The 17,204-nt window shown below is 38.2% G+C and overlaps 1 protein-coding gene and 1 long non-coding RNA gene across 5 annotated transcripts in view; one reads left to right on the top strand and one right to left on the bottom strand.

The window, feature by feature from the left end:
* Positions 1 to 1,476: 1,476 nt before the first annotated feature.
* Positions 1,477 to 3,190, bottom strand: LOC131160376 (uncharacterized). The gene is made up of 2 exons (XR_009138017.1): positions 2,650 to 3,190; positions 1,477 to 1,783 (listed from the first exon to the last, which is right to left on the bottom strand). It is a non-coding gene; the product is annotated as an uncharacterized LOC131160376 (long non-coding RNA).
* A 1,029-nt stretch (positions 3,191 to 4,219) lies between these two features.
* Positions 4,220 to 17,204, top strand: part of LOC131160374 (uncharacterized) — a 38,046-nt gene continuing 25,061 nt past the window's right edge. Inside the window, exons 1-2 of one of the 4 annotated variants that reach the window (XM_058116003.1) lie at positions 4,220 to 4,349; positions 4,527 to 5,079. In XM_058116003.1, the coding sequence (XP_057971986.1) occupies positions 4,588 to 5,079 (492 nt within the window). In that variant the 5' untranslated portion in view covers positions 4,220 to 4,349; positions 4,527 to 4,587. Of the gene's footprint in view, positions 4,350 to 4,425; positions 5,080 to 17,204 lie in introns of those variants that run through there. The other 3 variants (XM_058116001.1, XM_058116002.1, XM_058116000.1) reach the window with 3 other exon arrangements.

The raw sequence follows: 17,204 nt of genomic DNA, 5'->3' as shown, positions 1-17,204 counted from the left end.
GGGTAAGTGGTCGATTGCGTTGCATAATAGCTAAGATGCCTGCATGCCTATCTGATACCTGGAAAATGTCGTCCCTATTGGTAACAGAACAAAGAAAACATAGAAACCAATTCCATGTGTTGAAATTTTCCTCTTGGACAATGGTGAATGGAAGGGGAAATATTTGCTTGTTTGCATCCAGAGATGTAGCAATAAGAAGTTTACCTTTATACTTACTATATAGGTGTGTCCCATCTATAAATATAACAGGTGGGCAATGACGAAAACCCTCAATGGATGCTACAAACCAAAATATAGATACTACGTTGTAGAGTTTTTATATTCTGAAATAGCAGTCCACTTCCACTTTACTATAGTACTAAGATTATATGCGCACATCACTTCCATACACTTCGGTAAGGTTTGATATAAGATCTCCCAATCACCGAAGACTTGAGCAATGGCCTTCTGTTTTCCAACCATTACTTTTTATATGATATGGAATAGTTGAAGCGACGATGTATGAATTCTTTTAATGTAGTGATCGATGTAGACGCATATACCCTAATCATATTCTTTATCTCCGCACAAATTAGGGACGGTGTAATTTGGTTATGGTCATGCGATAGCAGTTGATTCAAACATGTGTGTGGACCACCATATTGAGTGACTTCGAATAAATTGTGTTTCTTCCAAAACATTGCATGCAATCTCAATATGTACTCAGACTCCCCCTTACACTTAGCAACCCATAACTGTGGGTTAGATTGCACTAAGTAGAAGTCATGGTGCGTTCAAGCGTGATAAATCTGCACCGCAGTTGTTAACTGATCTTTAGACCTGAAAATCATCCCCTTACATAGCTCGAACGACTTATCCCAACAAGTTACTTGTATAAGGAGCTCCTTTGGGCATGACACATTTGCAACCTTTACATCAATTTGAGCGTACATTGGAGGTTCATCCATAAACTGTGCATTGTAGATGTCATCATTCATTTCATCGAGGTGGGGGGAGTGGATTCACATCATCGGTAAACTCATTTAACCCTTTAATAGTTTCCTACTCATAGTTTTCCTTATATTCTAAATGAACATAGTTCGTAATGTTCATCCCCTCATCTAATGCAATGTTCGCAATGATGTACAAACCAGCAGGAACTTCAACGTGCCAAGACTGTTCATTCGTGTGATAAACAAATATTTCATACGTCGAGGGCTGGAACAACGATCTTAGACCTTCATTTAAATCTAAAGCAGTCAAATCATCCCCACCAAACTCTGCACTCCTATATTGCTCATCCATACCACACACATCCTTTTCATAATGAGGTGTTGGTTGAGTGTCTTCTCTCACTCTAGCCACTTGTTCCCCAAGCGTATTCGTCTGCCTATCCTCGGCGATACCAACTTTTGCATTAGATATTTGAGAAATGGTTTTTACATATAACCACATAGTTAAAATATTTGCGCGCTGAGCTGTGTGCCTTCAACAAAATACGCAAACCATAGTCATCTATTATAATAATCTTATAGAGTAATGTATCATTTAACCCCGCAAAGGGTATCTTGCAGTCACCCGCAATGCATATTGGTTTGGATCAATATGCAAATATCTGTATATCTTCACATACAATTTGTTTAATTTTGCCCTCTTGCCAATTCGAATTGCTCGAACATGCTTAGTACTATAACTAACATCTTCTACTCTTGTGATAATTCCCCTCTATGTACAACAACACAGTCATCGGAACACTGCTTGAACTTCCTGCCATTTAGACCAGCCCTCGAGAAATAGTAAAAACCTACAAAAAATATAAAATCATATACTTTAGACTTCGATTAATTGGAAAATAATTTTTTGATTACTTTGAAATCTATAAAGAAAACAATAAACTATTTTGCACAGTTAATATGATATGACTACATGTCCCCATAGTATGCAATTGATGGGTTGTACTCTATAAAATATGATTAGACCTGGGAAAGTATATTGTGTCAGGTAATCTGTGGCGGATTAGGCGGATTATCGGGTGAAAAAATCATAATTCATATTCAACTCATTTAAGTAGCGAATTAGGTGGATTCAAGTGAGATAATTCATGGTAGATGACGGATAATTCGTCATTCTCAAATATTATGTTATTATTATTTTATTAATAATTTATTTTGTGTCATAATAATTGCAATTGTATACGACGATTTGCGATTAGTTTGTGTATTAACTTTTCTAGTAACTATATTAACCGTTTCTAACAACTGAATTTCGTCTTTACTTATTTCATCATTTTGATCAATTGAATTCATTATTGACTGAGACACATTTATTTTCTAATCCTTGTAATGAATGCAAAAATAGAGAAATGGGAATGAACAAATAAAATTAAATGTACTTTATTACTAATTCTAAGTTAGTACAATCATGTTATAAATCAAAAATTTAAATTTTATTGAAAACACCAATTTTAATTGTACCTAAAACTAATATATATTTTTTGACACAACAATTTTTATTCAATACAATATTTTTTTATCAATATCAATTAAATTCAATACTTTTTAATATAAACACTTATTGTTAAACAACATAGGAAATCTTCGAATCTTGTTCTCGTATAAGATTTAAAAGGTTATGAGATGAAAATTTTCACCAAAAGAGAGAAAGTTGAACCTTGTTCTGTGGTTCGGCAGTCGGCGTGATGTCGTCGGTCGACATTCGGCACTTCGGTAATTTCTTGATTTCATCTTCCTTGGCAATGTTGATTCTACACTGTAAGGACCGGCGAGGCTGAAGGCTGAACTCTGAAGGTTCCCAGCGATGGGTCGTGGCCGAGACGAGGCTAGCGAGTGTTTGACTGTAGGTGTAGGGCTAGGTTGTCGCAGCGGCATCACCGCTTCTGTGCTGTAGTGCTAAGGATCTGCCGATCTGGGTTCTAGACCGGGGGGGTTGTGATCGTGTGGGGCTGTCGGCTGTGAGAGTGAGGCTGTGAGTGCAGCAGCAGCGCCGCTTCCGTGTTGCAGTGCTGAGGATCTGCCGATCTGGGTTCTGGGCGGGGGTGTTAGTGTGACCATGTGGGGCTATGAGAGTGAGGTTGTGAGGCATAAGCTGTCCGCCTGTCAGTGTCTTGTGACCGCATGGGCGTGGTCATGGGGTGTGGGCTAGTAGTGGGTCGGCTTGTGGGTTGACCGGCTGCGTGGGTTGGGTCTTTGGGGCCCCGGGGGGCTTGTGGGCTTTTATGGGTTAATTAATTAATAGGCTTTTAAGCTGGCGGATATCACAGAGTAAATCCGACTCGACTTGTTAAGGGGCAGATATAAAGTGGAAAATCATCTTTGACTAATTTAACAATCGGGACGATTATAAGTTTGTTAAAGTGGGTTGAATTTGGTTTGGATAAATATATTTGTATCTGTTTTGTCAAATCTAAATATGACGTCTTTAGCTTTGGGGTTTTGGTGTTGAAGATAATAAGTGGGAAGCGAAACAGAGAATTTAATCATCCTTATTATTACCTTAATCTTCTTTGGTTAAGGTAGATTTGATTGTTGTCATTTGACACCTCATCAAGGAGTCCTTAATCAAAAGATAATCAGATCTAATTTTCGCTATGTCATGCTCCTCTTACATTCAATGTTAATAAATATGGAAACCATGACCACATGTTTTACACTTATAAAATAGGTACATAGGCATATGGAAGGGCAGATCCCTTGTATAATTTCTTTCCTATATCCTAATACAAGAAAAGTAGACCTAATAGAGAAGTAACGAGATGTAATGTTTAATATTTACCATAACAATGAGACTAAGTACATCACATGCTTATTAAAAATTTGGAAACAAAATAAATTTAGCAAATGCATATCTGACAACCTTTTAGTATTCTAACATAAATAAAAGATAAAAAATATAAATCATATAATATAATTCCATGCTATCAAACACACAATTTCATAAATATTCATCATTTATTCAAATAAATTAAATATGAACAAATTAAAATATAAAAAAAATCCTAACCTTAATTTGGGGGTTTTCAAATGATGCTTCAAATTACAAAATTTGGTTTCAATACAATCAAATTTAAAGTATCAAATACTAATTTTTACTACAAACTAATACAAATTTGTACTCAAATTTCTAAATCTTAATAAAACAAGAACAACGTTTAAATGTAGGAAACATTCGACTTTGTCTCACAACATTCGACTTTCCAATCCGAAGCAACCATCATCGGCTTGAGTTCGTTGGATCGTCCGCCCTACGATGGTCCTTTCCTTCTCAGCCTCAGTTTTCTCTACGATTTGCAGAGAAAAAGAAAGGAGGAAAATGTGAAATAGTAGAGCCAGGCCTCCACGTGTCAGCAGACGGTGAGCTTTCCCAAATTAAAAGATATTACGTATTTTATTTAAAAAATTTTTTAGGATGGGGAAATAAAGTATTTGTGAGGCTTTCTTAAATATTTTTAAATAATATAAAATTAAATACGGAAAAAACTCCGCAGTTATGGTGGGAAATGTCGATTAAAAATTTTCGGGTGCTGATAGGTACGCGGCGATAAGGAGGGCAAAACGGCAAATCCGGGTGGTGGAGACCGGCTGAGTAGCAATGGTGGTTGCTAGCGTGTTGAGAGGCGGTGTCCTTGTGCGTTCTAGCTGCAGCCTAGGTGGTTGTCCTTCTCTTGCGCCTTCCCTACTCTCTTCACGCCCTCCCGTTTCATCTTTCCCTTCGCCGTTCTCCGGTTATGAAATAAAAATAGCAGCAACGGCGAGAAAGAACGTGCTTTTGTTTCCCTTCTTCTGCACCCAAGTGGATTCTGCTTCGGCGTTGACCTTCTCATCTTCTATTGCTCAGGCACCGCCAATACCCCCTACAGATCAGGCAAAGGATGGTTCTAACTTTTCCACTACACCTTCGTCCTCCAACGACCCATTAAAGGACGCGGTAGACATGCTAGACATCAGAGTTGGGCGCATACTTAAAGCTTGGAAACATGCAGAAGCTGAATCTCTATACGTGGAAGAGGTGGATGTTGGTGAGCCAGAGCCCAGAATCATCTGCAGCGGCCTCGTCAACTATATACCTCTAGAACACCTTCAGGTAATCCATATACCAATTAGCTCAATTCCTCATAAATTTTTCGCGATCCATTCTGTCATTAACAACTGATCTCCTCCTACCGCCACCATTTTCTTTTTATCTGTTAAAACGAATGTGGGCGTGGTTGCGACAAATGACGGATTTCTGCACGGAAATCTGTTTGCTTGAGTGAACTTATCTTTTCAAAGAAATTGAGCGAGAGATTATTGAGGAATATACATTGAATGCCAAGTCTCCGAGGAAGGTGTAATTGAATTCTAAGTTAGATATTGTAGATCGGTGAGACGTTATTGCTACTGAACATAAAAAAGAAACAAGACTCAGTGGCCTGTTAGCACCAGGAGAGTCCTTCTAAGGAACATTTGTGGGTGCACTAATTTGACCCAAAAGCCATTGTGTCTTGGGTCCAACTATGTATATAAGCTACTCATCCTCCACACTATTTTGCAATATGGGACAAATTCACATGTGGAATTCTCAACAATTTTTGCCTCAATTGCAAGTTTTAACCACTCCTTCTTGAATGATACCATTTTTCAATGACTCCTTATATAACCAAGCATGAGTCCTTGAGCCCAACTTGATCTGTCGGCTTTGATACTACTTAGCACCAAGGGAGTCCTTAGGATTGGACTTGATATGCATGTGAGCATCATTTTGACTCAAAATTTTAAAAACAAAAAATGTGGCTGTGGTTGCAAGAAATGGACAAATAATGCTTTCTAGAAGGTTTTTGCGAGGACTAGCTTGTTTGGGAGAAATTGTGGTAAATTCTTCGAAGACTCTTTCTTTTGAAATGAAGCGATCAAGTCTCTAAGCAAGGTGGAATTGACTTCTAAGTTGGATGGTTTTGCCAATCAGAGGATTGGCCATGTAAAAGGGGATATGATTGTTGCGAAACATAAAACAAACATGATCCAATGGCCCATTAGCACCAAAGGAGTCCTTACGAGTAGACTTGATATGTATGAGTAAGCATCAATTTGACCCAAAAGCGTATGTCATTAAGTCTTGTTTACAGCCATATAATCCAATCATCCTCCACACTATTTTTTGTTGTGGGACAAACTCACAAAGTGGAGTTTTCAACAATTCCTCTTTCACATGTGAGTTTCAACTACTCCTCTTAACTGGAAGCTATTATTGATCACTCGTGTCACATAACCAACAAGGAATCCTTACTTAACCATGGAAAGGCTGGAAACCATAGGAGTCCCCTCATCCATGAGACGATCCACTGCTCCTCATCCATGGGATATATATTTGCCGGAACACATGCATGAACACTTGAGTTCATCTTGAATCGTCGGCTCTAATTCCACTTGTTAACATGAGGGGAGTCCGTATAAGCAAGCTTGATATATTTTGACCAAAAGCTTTAGCCACTTAAGTCATGGGCTCAACCATATATATAAGTCACTCATCCACTATAGTGTTTTTTGATGTAGGGACGCCCTTACAAATGGAATTCGCAACGTGGCCTGCCCAAAACAAGTTGGTAGTAGATGGAGCATAACATTAGGTTCATATACTCACTTTTCCATGTGGTTATTTGGTTCCTAATGGACCACCTTGACAGCTTGTCCTTTGACCATATGCCATTAGAATTGATTAAAAGACGGCAGCTTCGTCCTATTAAAATTTTAACTAGTCGACTGGCCTACTTGTACTCTTGTAGACCTTTTTGAAGTTTCTCTTGAAGCATCTCCACTTTTGACATGGCTCAAGAAGACCACCTAGGTAATTTTAACTTGTTCTATGGATAACTCCCACCTTGAGGGACTACATGGTTGTTGTTGTTTATGGATAGCTCTTTCTTAGAGAGCCATTTATGTGACTTAAGCTCATCATGAAAAGCCTACTCAAATAGCAACAACTATGAACCCAATAGGCATCCAACCTAAAACCAATTGGCAATGGGGGGAGCAGCTCATTGGGGGTCACATATGAGTAATTTTTTCCTCAATTTGATTTCTAAGTAATGAAAATTCTCAAAATTTTTATGATGTGCCTAAGCACATGGGTTTCATGCTTCCAATTTCGTTTATGTGGATTTGGAAAAGAAATTAAATATAGTTTTATATTGTTTTTTTTTGGGTCTAAATTCACATAAATCCAAATACAACGTTTAACAATGACTTAGATTCTAATTTGGCTTCTTGAGAGGATAAGGAGGATATGGAGAGTAAGTTTAATGTAGAAGAGGTATTTACTCATTAATCAATTGAGGGAGGAGGAGACATCTGTTGAAGTTCAGCCTACTAGAACTGAGAACTAGCTTATTAAGAATATATTTGAGGATGAGGAGGATATGGAGAGCATGTCTGAGGTGGAGGAGGGATTTGCTTATTGATTGGTTGGGGGTTGAAAAAAAAATATGTTTAAATTTGGTTCATTGTTACTAAGAGCAAGCTTTTAAAGATTGATTTACCCAAGTGTAATATCGATTTGCTTATTGATTGGTTGGGGGATGAAAAAGAATATGTTGAAATTTGGTTCATTGTTACTAAGAGCAAGCTTTTTAAGATTGATTTACCCAAGTGTAATATCTTTACTTTCAGCCTAACAAGAAAAACTCTTGATCATGATAAGGAGGTTAGAGTGGTTGGGAAGGGAGACCTTTATTGTTCTTTTGAATTTGTATAGTTTTTGTGTTTGTCATTTTAAGGATTATTCAAGGATGTTTTTGTTTTATAAACGTCCTCACCCTTTTATAGGTTTTTTATGTGGGTGATAGTATGTTTGGCACCACTAATTTTGAGCTTAGATGTCATATTTGGTTTATATTCTTTATTTTTTTTTGGGGGGGGGGGGGGGTTTGGATTGTGCAATGAGGGATTTCTTTTGGTCAGGGGTTGGTAAGAAAGATGGATCATTTCAAATTTGGAGGTGGTGTGTAGGTGTAAGGTTGAAGTTTTGGGGGGGGGGGGGGGGGGTGGGTCTTGGTTAACTTGGTGTTAAGAACATCACTCTAGGGGGAGTGCTGACTGCTGAAGTGGTTATGACATTTCCCCTTAGAAGTTAATTCTCTTTGGAATAAGAAGATTAAAATTAAATTTCATTTGTAGAAGAATGAGTGGAATGCTAGTATTGGCTTTGGACATAGTTTTAAATATTGATTGCGACCGTTACGTAACGTGTTTTTTTGGATTCCCAATACTGTTACACACTGCAAAATCAGTGGGAAGAAAAATCACGGCTCTACTGCGACAGTTATGTAAAGGCTGTTACAGCCATTACATAGCCGCTACAGGACTGTTACAGCAAAGAAAAAAAAATTTCTTTTATTTTTTCTTCTCACTTTTGTTTTTCCCTCCTTTCATAAATCATTCTTGATTGCTATGTGGAGAGAAGGGGAAGAAGATTATACTGAGGATGGTAATGATACAAAATTTGGTTTTTTTTTTTTTTTATAAAAAAAATACTCACAAAAGATGCTTTAATTAACAATGATAATTCTAATTTGTTAAGAAAATATTTTATTTTGATAATATTAGCAATTAGATATTTATGTTTTGTAATTCAACTTCAACCATTTTTTCTTTTCTGGTTATTGTGTATTTGTATTATTCATATGTCGTATGTGTCTAATAGATTGATGGTGTGTATAATGTATTTTGTTTTCTTAATTTATTACACGTAAGAATATTGGAAAAGTAAAAACACACATGCAGACACAATCTTATGTCAATGGTGGTGTAAAACAAATGTAAATTTCTTTCTCTTACCAAACAATTTAGTTAGTTGAACTAAGGGATGCAAGATACACTAAACTCTCTCTAAGAAGGGTTAAAAGTTTAAAACATGCAAATATACTAGTATGCATAAGGTTGTGTGTGCTTGAAAAAAATTCACGGCCGTTACATTCACTTCCTATTATGTAACATCCGCTACTTCCGCTTCTTGCTGCACCTGTTACCGTTATGTTATGCTAGCCACTACCGTGATTTAGAACCATGGCTTTGGAGGTACACATGGTAACCATTGGGAATTCACTTTATGTATTTCACTCTCATTCTTTCCATCTATCAAATACTGTCGGATTTCTTGGGAATAAATTAGGAAATTATATTTTTTAAAATCTGAAATTACTATTTCAGTTTTTAGTAATTTCAGTTTCCTGTTTTCTAGCCTAGAGATCTGCTGATTTGAATTGCTGATTTTGTGGTCATTTGATTTGCTGATTTTGTGGCCTTCCTAATTTGGAGGCCTTCCTCTACTATTTATCTTGTAATTGTGTCTCTTGAAATTCAATAAGAATTGACAAAACTGCCATATATTCAATTGTATATTCCTCAGAAATATTACTAGTATAAATATAGATATTTGACTCTCTATTTTCGGTAATTTACAAAACTTAAGGCTAGGATTATGGTTGGGATACTTTGACCCTGAATTGAAGGGATTTGTATCTATAATCTCTCTCATTTGTCTCTCTAATTTACAACTCACACAGCACTCCCCCTCAAGTGAACGCATCTTCAACATGCAACTTGTCTAGTGAGCTGTTGAACTCTTTGCTTGATACTGTCTTTGTCAGAATGTCTTCCAGTTGGTCTTCGGACTTCACGAATGGAAACCGAATTATTTTAGCTTCTAAATTTTCCTTGATAAAGTGCCTTTCAATCTCCACATGTTTGTTCTGGTCATGTTGTATGGGATTATGCGCAATAGCAATGGCGGATTTGTTATCACAAAAAAGATCCATCTCAGAGGTAGGGGCAAAACCTATAGTAGACATAAGTCTTTTTAGCCATAAAAGTTCGTGTAGCCCTTTTGACATCCCACGAAATTCTGCTTCGACACTTGATAGTGCCACCATTTTTTTGCTTCTTAATTCTCCAAGTGACCAAATTTCCTCCAACAAATGTAAAGTATCCTGAGGTAGATCGTCTATTTTGGTGGCATTTCCTGCCTAGTCTGCATCTGTATAGCCATTGATCCTGAGATGATTATTTTTTGAGAACAACAGTCCCTTTCCTGGAGATGATTTTAAGTATCATAAGATCCGGATTACTGCTTCCATATGGTATTTACTAGGCTGATGCATGAATTGGCTTACTATGCTTACTGCATAGGCAATATCCGGGCGAGTGTGTGAGAGATAGATAAGCTTGCCAACCAATCTCTGGTATTGGCCTTTGTCCGTTGGAACTTGGTTTGGGTGTTCTTCAAGTTTATGGTTCTGAATAATTGGAGTGTCTGCTAGCTTACATTCCAACATTCCAACTTCACATGATAGATCTAGGATATATTTCTGTTGGGAAAGAAATATACCCCGTTTTGATCTAGCAACTTCTATTTCCATAAAATATTTCAGTCCTCCTAGATTTTTCATCTCAAATTCAGTGGCCATTGCTCTTGTAGCCTGGCAATTTCCTCCTTGTCATCTCCTGTAATAATCACATCATCAATATAAACAATTAACGCTGTTACCTTGCCTGGTTGATGTTTCAAGAATAGTGTATGGTCTGAGTTACTCTGACGAAACCCATATTTCTTCATTGCTAGACTAAATCATCCAAACCATGCTCGAGATGATTGCTTTAGTCCATATAATGCCCATTGCAATTTGCACACAACCTCAGTTTTTGAGGAGGTTGTATATCTTGGAGGTATATCCATGTAGACTTCCTCTTTGAGATTGCCATGAAGGAATGCATTCTTTACATCCAATTGATGTAAAGGCCAGTCCAAGTTAGTAGCAAGAGATAGCAAAACCCTGACTGTATTCAATTTTGCTACAAGTGAAAATGTTTCTTGATAATCTACTTCGTACGTCTGGGTGTATCCCTTCGCAACTAGTCTCACCTTGTATCTCTCTATAGATCCATTTGCTTTGTGTTTCACAGAGAACACCCATCTGCATCCAATGGTTCTCTTCCCCTTGGGTAGTGGAGCCAACATCAATGTTTGATTCTTTAACAATGCTCTCATTTCTTCTTCTATAGCATGTGTCCATTTAAGATCGGCTAGTGCTTCTTGAACAGTAATGGGAATCTGGCATGTGGATAGGTCTTTGGAAAAAGTCTTGAGAGGTCCAAGTAGCTTTTTCGTGGACACATAGTTGGCAAATGGGTACCTTGATCTCCTTCCTCTATGTTTGGTGAGTATCTATTTGGTGGTTTACCACGGTTGTGCCTGAAAGGTAAGATATATCCAGCAGAGGACTCTATATTATCTGTAAAGGAGGGTGTAATAGTATGGCTTACCTCAGGAATATTCTTAGGAGATAAGTCTATGGATACTATAGGCAAGGGGGGTTCTTCATTTGGTGATTCTTCATTTGGTGTAGATATTGTGATCATGTATGGTGTTGCCATAGAGTCATCATTCTGATTATTATGGTCTTCAAGCCAATCAAAACTTAACAACTTCATCTCTTCATTTGGTGTCTCCCTCTGAAGTGAGGGAGTGGAGGAGGATGAAGAATGGAAGAGTTCAGATTCCATGAAGGTAATATCCATGGTAGTATGAAACCTCCGAGTAGTGGGATCATAACACTGGTATCCCTTTTGGTGTGTACCATACCCTAGAAACAAACATTGAAGAGCACACGGATCCAATTTGGTACGTTGATTCTTTGGAAGGTCAACATAAGCCACGCAACCAAAGATTTGAGGAGGTAGCATTATGATAGATGGTAGTGAAACAAAGTTTGACAGAACTTGAAGAGGAGTCTTAAACTTCAAGAGTTTAGAGGGAAGGCAATTGATGAGATGCACAGCAGTGGTCACAACATCTGACCAATGTTGAGCAGGAACATGGGCACTCAGAAGGAGAGCCCGAGCAGTTTCAAGGATGTGTCGATTTTTCTATTTGGCAACCTCATTTTGCTGCGGAGTTTGAGGGCATGATGTCTCATGGATGAGACCATGTTTCTGAAAATAAGATGTGAATTGATGATTTACATATTCCCTACCACTATCTGAGCGAAGAACTCGAATTGAGGAGGCAAATTGTGTCCAAACCATAACAGAAAAGGATTGAAAAATACTAGAAACTTCATCCTTACTTTTCATCAAATAAAGCCAGGTCATTCTAGTGCAATCATCAATGAACAACACAAACCAACACACTCCAGAGACAGTAGGTAAAGGAGAGGGACCCCATACATCAGAGTGAATTAAAGCAAATGGAGTATCACTTTTATTCAAGCGTAATGGATAATTGGCACGATGACTTTTTGCCAAAATACAAGCATCACAATGAAAAGTAGACCGATCCATATTCGAGAATAAATTAGGAAATAAATGTTGTAAATACCCAAATGAGGGATGACCTAAACGACGATGCCACGACCATATTTGTTGAATGTTGGACTCCTGAGAGGACACCTGATGTGCACGACCCAGATTGAAGTCTTCCATGTAGTATAGTCCCCCCTTCCTAGTACCGCGCCCAATTATCTCCTTGGTGGGAATATCCTAAAGAAAACAAGAATTAGGATACATTAGGACCATACAATTTAAATCTTTAGTAACTTGGCTCACAGATAAGAGTTTGTGAGATAAGGAACGAATGAGGAGAGTATTTATCAACTGTAATGAAGGTGATAGAGTTACTGAGCCTGCCCCTGTGATAGGTTGAATAATTCCATTGACATTAGCAATACTGGTGCGTCGGGGAGGTGAGCGGGAGGTAAAATCTGCAGGATCAAAGGTCATATAGTCTGTGGCCCTAGAATCCAAGAGCCATGTAGCACTATCCAGTTCATTACCATGACTAAGCAAGGCATGACAAGAGATACCTGAGTCTGGAGGAGAGGCAGTCACATGAGTCAAGTCATTGGAGGGAATGAGAGAAAGACACGGGTCAGCTGTAACCAAATTACCACAATAGCTTTTCCTGTGCCACCATTAACCTGTGCTGCTTCCTTTTTCTTTTTTTTTTGAAATTTGGGCCACCAATTAGGATACCCGTGCAATTGAAAACAATTGTCACGAGTATGCTTTGAGTTCCCACAGTGAGAGCATTTCACAATATTGGAAGAAGACCGAGAGGTTTTAGAGGAACCTGAACCCGTTCGGCCATGTGTAGGAGATCCTTGACCAAGCTTGAGGCTCTGAGAGGCAAGCACGGCTCTAGCAGGGACTTCATGCTCCATCGTATTCATCACCACCTAGCGGAGAACTTCTCGCCGAACATGGGCATAGGCTTGCTCCACGGAAGGGAACGGGTGGAACTGCAGTACATCACTCCAGATGTTGTTGAGTGTATCGTCCAAACCATCCAAAAAGACATACACTCGGTCCTCTTGAAGCAGATTATTGTACCTTTGTATATCAGTTGGGCACTCCATTGGATTCGGTTGACGGAAGTCAATTTCATGCCATAATCCTTATAAGTCAGTATAGTATTTTTCTAAGGATCCACCACATTGTCGGAGCTGAGAGACATGCCGCTTGAGCTCATATACCTGCAGTGTATCTCCCTCATCAAAATAAGTTGTAGCAACTGAATCCCATACCTGTTTAGCAGTAGGAAATTGAATGAAATTGCTGATTAGAGCCGGGTCCATGAAGTTAATCAACCAGCCTTTGACGATCGCATTATCCGTTCGCCACTTCCGGTAAGATATATCAGTTAGAGATGGAGGGGGTAATTCTCCATTAATGTAGCCTAGTTTGTCCTTCTCGGAGATATACATCTCCACCACTTGGGACCAGAGAGCAAAGTTGGAACCATCCAACTTAATTAGATTGGGACGACGGCAGGTTCTAGAAAATTGGTAGGTGTTTGAGCCTTAGACAAGGCTTTGGCCATCTTGGTTGTATTGGTTGTAAAGAGGTCAGAAAGAATAGTATTTGGCAAGGAGGGTATCACCGGATTTGGAAGGGGTATTCGGGTCTCCCATTGTTGAGAGGTATGTAATTGGTGAGCAACTATGGGGGCTAGGGTTTATGTTTGTACCAGGAATCGTTTTGCTCTGATACCATGACAAAATTGCCATATTTTCAATTGTATATTCCTTAGAAATTTTACAAGTATAAATAAAGATATTTGACTCTCAATTTTCGGTAATTTACAAAACTTAAGGCTAGAATTATGGCTGGGATTCTTTGACCCTTAATTGAAGGGATTTGTATCTATAATCTCTCTCATTTGTCTCTCTAATTTACAGCTCACGCCAACAAGAATGGTTATTCCTCTTCTAAAAAATCCTTCATGATATTAGAGTCTTGTGCTCTTTTCTTTTGATGATGTCGTATAAGTTGGCGATGACTGGCGCCCAAAAAAATTCTATCGGCTCTGCTGATTACTATTCCCAGAATTCAGCCCTTTATCTCATGGTTACAAAACTCAATGGGCGTAAGAAACCATGTTGCAAAAAACCGTGGCATACGAAGGAGACACGTTGGAAGCTTCATGGTAAACCAGCAAATTGGAAGCCAAAATCCAAACGTGATTGTCACGCCTACCAAGCCACTACTGAAGAGACTCAAGAGCCTTCTACCAACTCGGATATAGTCCCTTTTACCAAGGAGCAATTAGAGCAGCTGTACAAATTGTTTTAATCTCCAAAACTGTCCTTAAGTCCGTCTTATTCTTCGGTACAAAACTCTTTTGCTACTACGTTTTTAGGTGTTATTCCTAATTTTGTTCATTCTTGGATAATTGATTTTGGGGTAACTGATCATATGACCGGTTGCTCCAAATTGTTCTCATCCTATAGTCTGTGTGCAGGCAATAAAAAGGTCAAAATTGCAGATAGTTCACTCTCGGTAATTGCTGGGATAGGAACTATCAAACTCACTTCGTTGTTAACTCTCCATGATGTACTCCACGTTCCAAATTTGTCTTGCAATTTGTTGTCCATCAGTAAAATTACCTCTGATCATCAATGTCAAGCTAATTTCTATTCTTCTTATTGTGAGTTTCAGGAATTGACCATGGGGAGGATGATTGGCAGTGCTAAGGAAAAAGATGGACTCTATTATTTTGACGATGGACCTAACTCGAGTAGACAATGTCAAAGTACTTGCTTAAATTCTGTTTCTTTTTTCAAAGATAATGATATCATGTTATGGCATTATAGGTTAGGCCATCCTAGTTTTCAATATTTAAAATACTTGTTTCCCAACTTATTTTGGAATAAAAGTCCATCTTCTTTTCAATGTGAAGTTTGTTAGTTTGCTAAACATCATCGTGCATCCTTTTCCACCCGACCCTACAAACCAACTACACCATTTATTGTGTTTCATAGTGATATCTGGGGCCCATGTAGAACATTTACGTTTTCTGGAAAAAAATGGTTTGTGATCTTTATTGATGATCACACGAGATTAAGTTGGGTTTATTTGATAAAGGAAAAATCTGAAGTGGAAACAATTTTCAAAATTTTTTACACCATTGTACAAACACAATTTTAAAAAAATATTCAAATATTGCGAAGTGATAATGGTCGAGAATATTTCAAAAACATTTTGGGCCAATTTTTTTTTGAAAAAGGAATTGTTCATCAAAGCTCTTCTGTCGACACTCGACAACAAAATGGTTTGGTTGAAAGAAAAAGCAAACACTTATTGGAAGTAGCTCGGGCATTGCTTTTTACCAATCAGGTACCTAAATATCTTTGGGGTGAAGCCATTCTTATTGCTACATATCTTATAAATAGAATGCCTGATAAGGTTTTAAGCTTTGAAACACCTTTTGATGTTTTTCATAAGTTTTATTCAACAAATCGGCTGTCTTCTTCTTTACCACTAAAGATATTTGGTTGTGCCACTTTTGTTCATATTCATAGTCATAATCGAGGAAAGCTTGAACCTCGAGCCACAAAATGTGTGTTTGTTGGTTATGCTCCTACTCAAAAGGGGTATAAATGTTTTGAACCCATTTTCAAAAAAATGTTTGTTACCATGGATGTTACATTCTTTGAATTACATCCCTATTTTATGCCTCATCTTCAGGGGGGGAACCAAAGCAAAGATTCGGCTGTGTTTCATGATTTTTTCCAAACTTAAGACTCACAAAATGATTCTCCAACTTTGATTATTCAACCTGAAAACCCAAGCTTTATTATACCAGGAGAAAGTGAGTTGAGTTTTTTAGATACTATAAAGGAAGGTCTTCCTACAGTGCCATCTAATGGTGTTCATGATCTTATAATGACTAACAAAGGAGAAACAGAAAAAAACACCACAGCGTTGGTACCATTTGACATTGTCTACTCGCGACAAAGGACAACTCGAAGGAAAGGGTCTTCAAATCCTTTACACTGTCCAGAATCCGTAAACCCTCCAGGTAATGTCCTCACCAAGCCTTTACCTCATGTTCAGTCCATTTCATCTTCGAGTTCTGAGCCCTCTAGTTCTGAACCCAAGTTTGGTTCCAATCTTGAGTTTGATGATTCTAAACTTCCCATTGCTGTCCGGAAGGGTGTGAGGTCTTGCACCCAACATCCATTGTCCAATTTTGTGTCATATGAAAATCTCTCACCTGTTTTTCGTGCTTTTACCTCACAATTGTCTTGTATAAAGATTCCTAATACTGTGTAGGATGCTCTGAAAGTTCCTGAGTGGAAGGAGGCTGTCTTTGAGGAGATGAAAGCTCTTGAAAAAATGGCACGTGGGAGTTAGTTGATCTACCAAAGGAAATACAATTGTAGGGTGCAAATGGGTTTTTACAGTCAAGTATAAATTTGATGGTTCTCTAGAACAGTATAAAGCTCGATTGGTCGCCAAGGGATTCACTCAGACCTATGGCATTGATTACTTGGAAACATTAGCCCTAGTCACAAATCTAACCTCTGTAAGAGTTCTTTTGTCACTTGCAACTAATCGTGACTGGGCTCTGCAACAGTTGGATGAAAAAAATGCATTTCTTAATGGAGACCTGGAGGAAGAAGTGTACATGGATGCTCCTCCAGGATTTGGCGGAAAGTTTGGCACAAAGGTGTGTAAACTAAAGAAGTCCTTATGTGGGTTAAAATAGTCACCAAGAGCCTGGTTTGAGAAATTCACTCAGTTTGTTAAAAGTCAAGGGTATACTCAAAGGCAAGGTGATCATACGATGTTTATAAGACATTCACAAGATTGGAATATAGCAATACTGATTGTGTATGTAGACGATATAATCCTCACTGGAGATGACGTACTTGAGATGAACTGATTGAAGACTTC

The sequence above is a fragment of the Malania oleifera genome, chromosome 7 (genome assembly GCF_029873635.1).
Source record: "Malania oleifera isolate guangnan ecotype guangnan chromosome 7, ASM2987363v1, whole genome shotgun sequence".
NCBI classification, from domain to species: domain Eukaryota; kingdom Viridiplantae; phylum Streptophyta; class Magnoliopsida; order Santalales; family Ximeniaceae; genus Malania; species Malania oleifera.
This window is presented reverse-complemented; position numbering and strand designations above follow the sequence as displayed.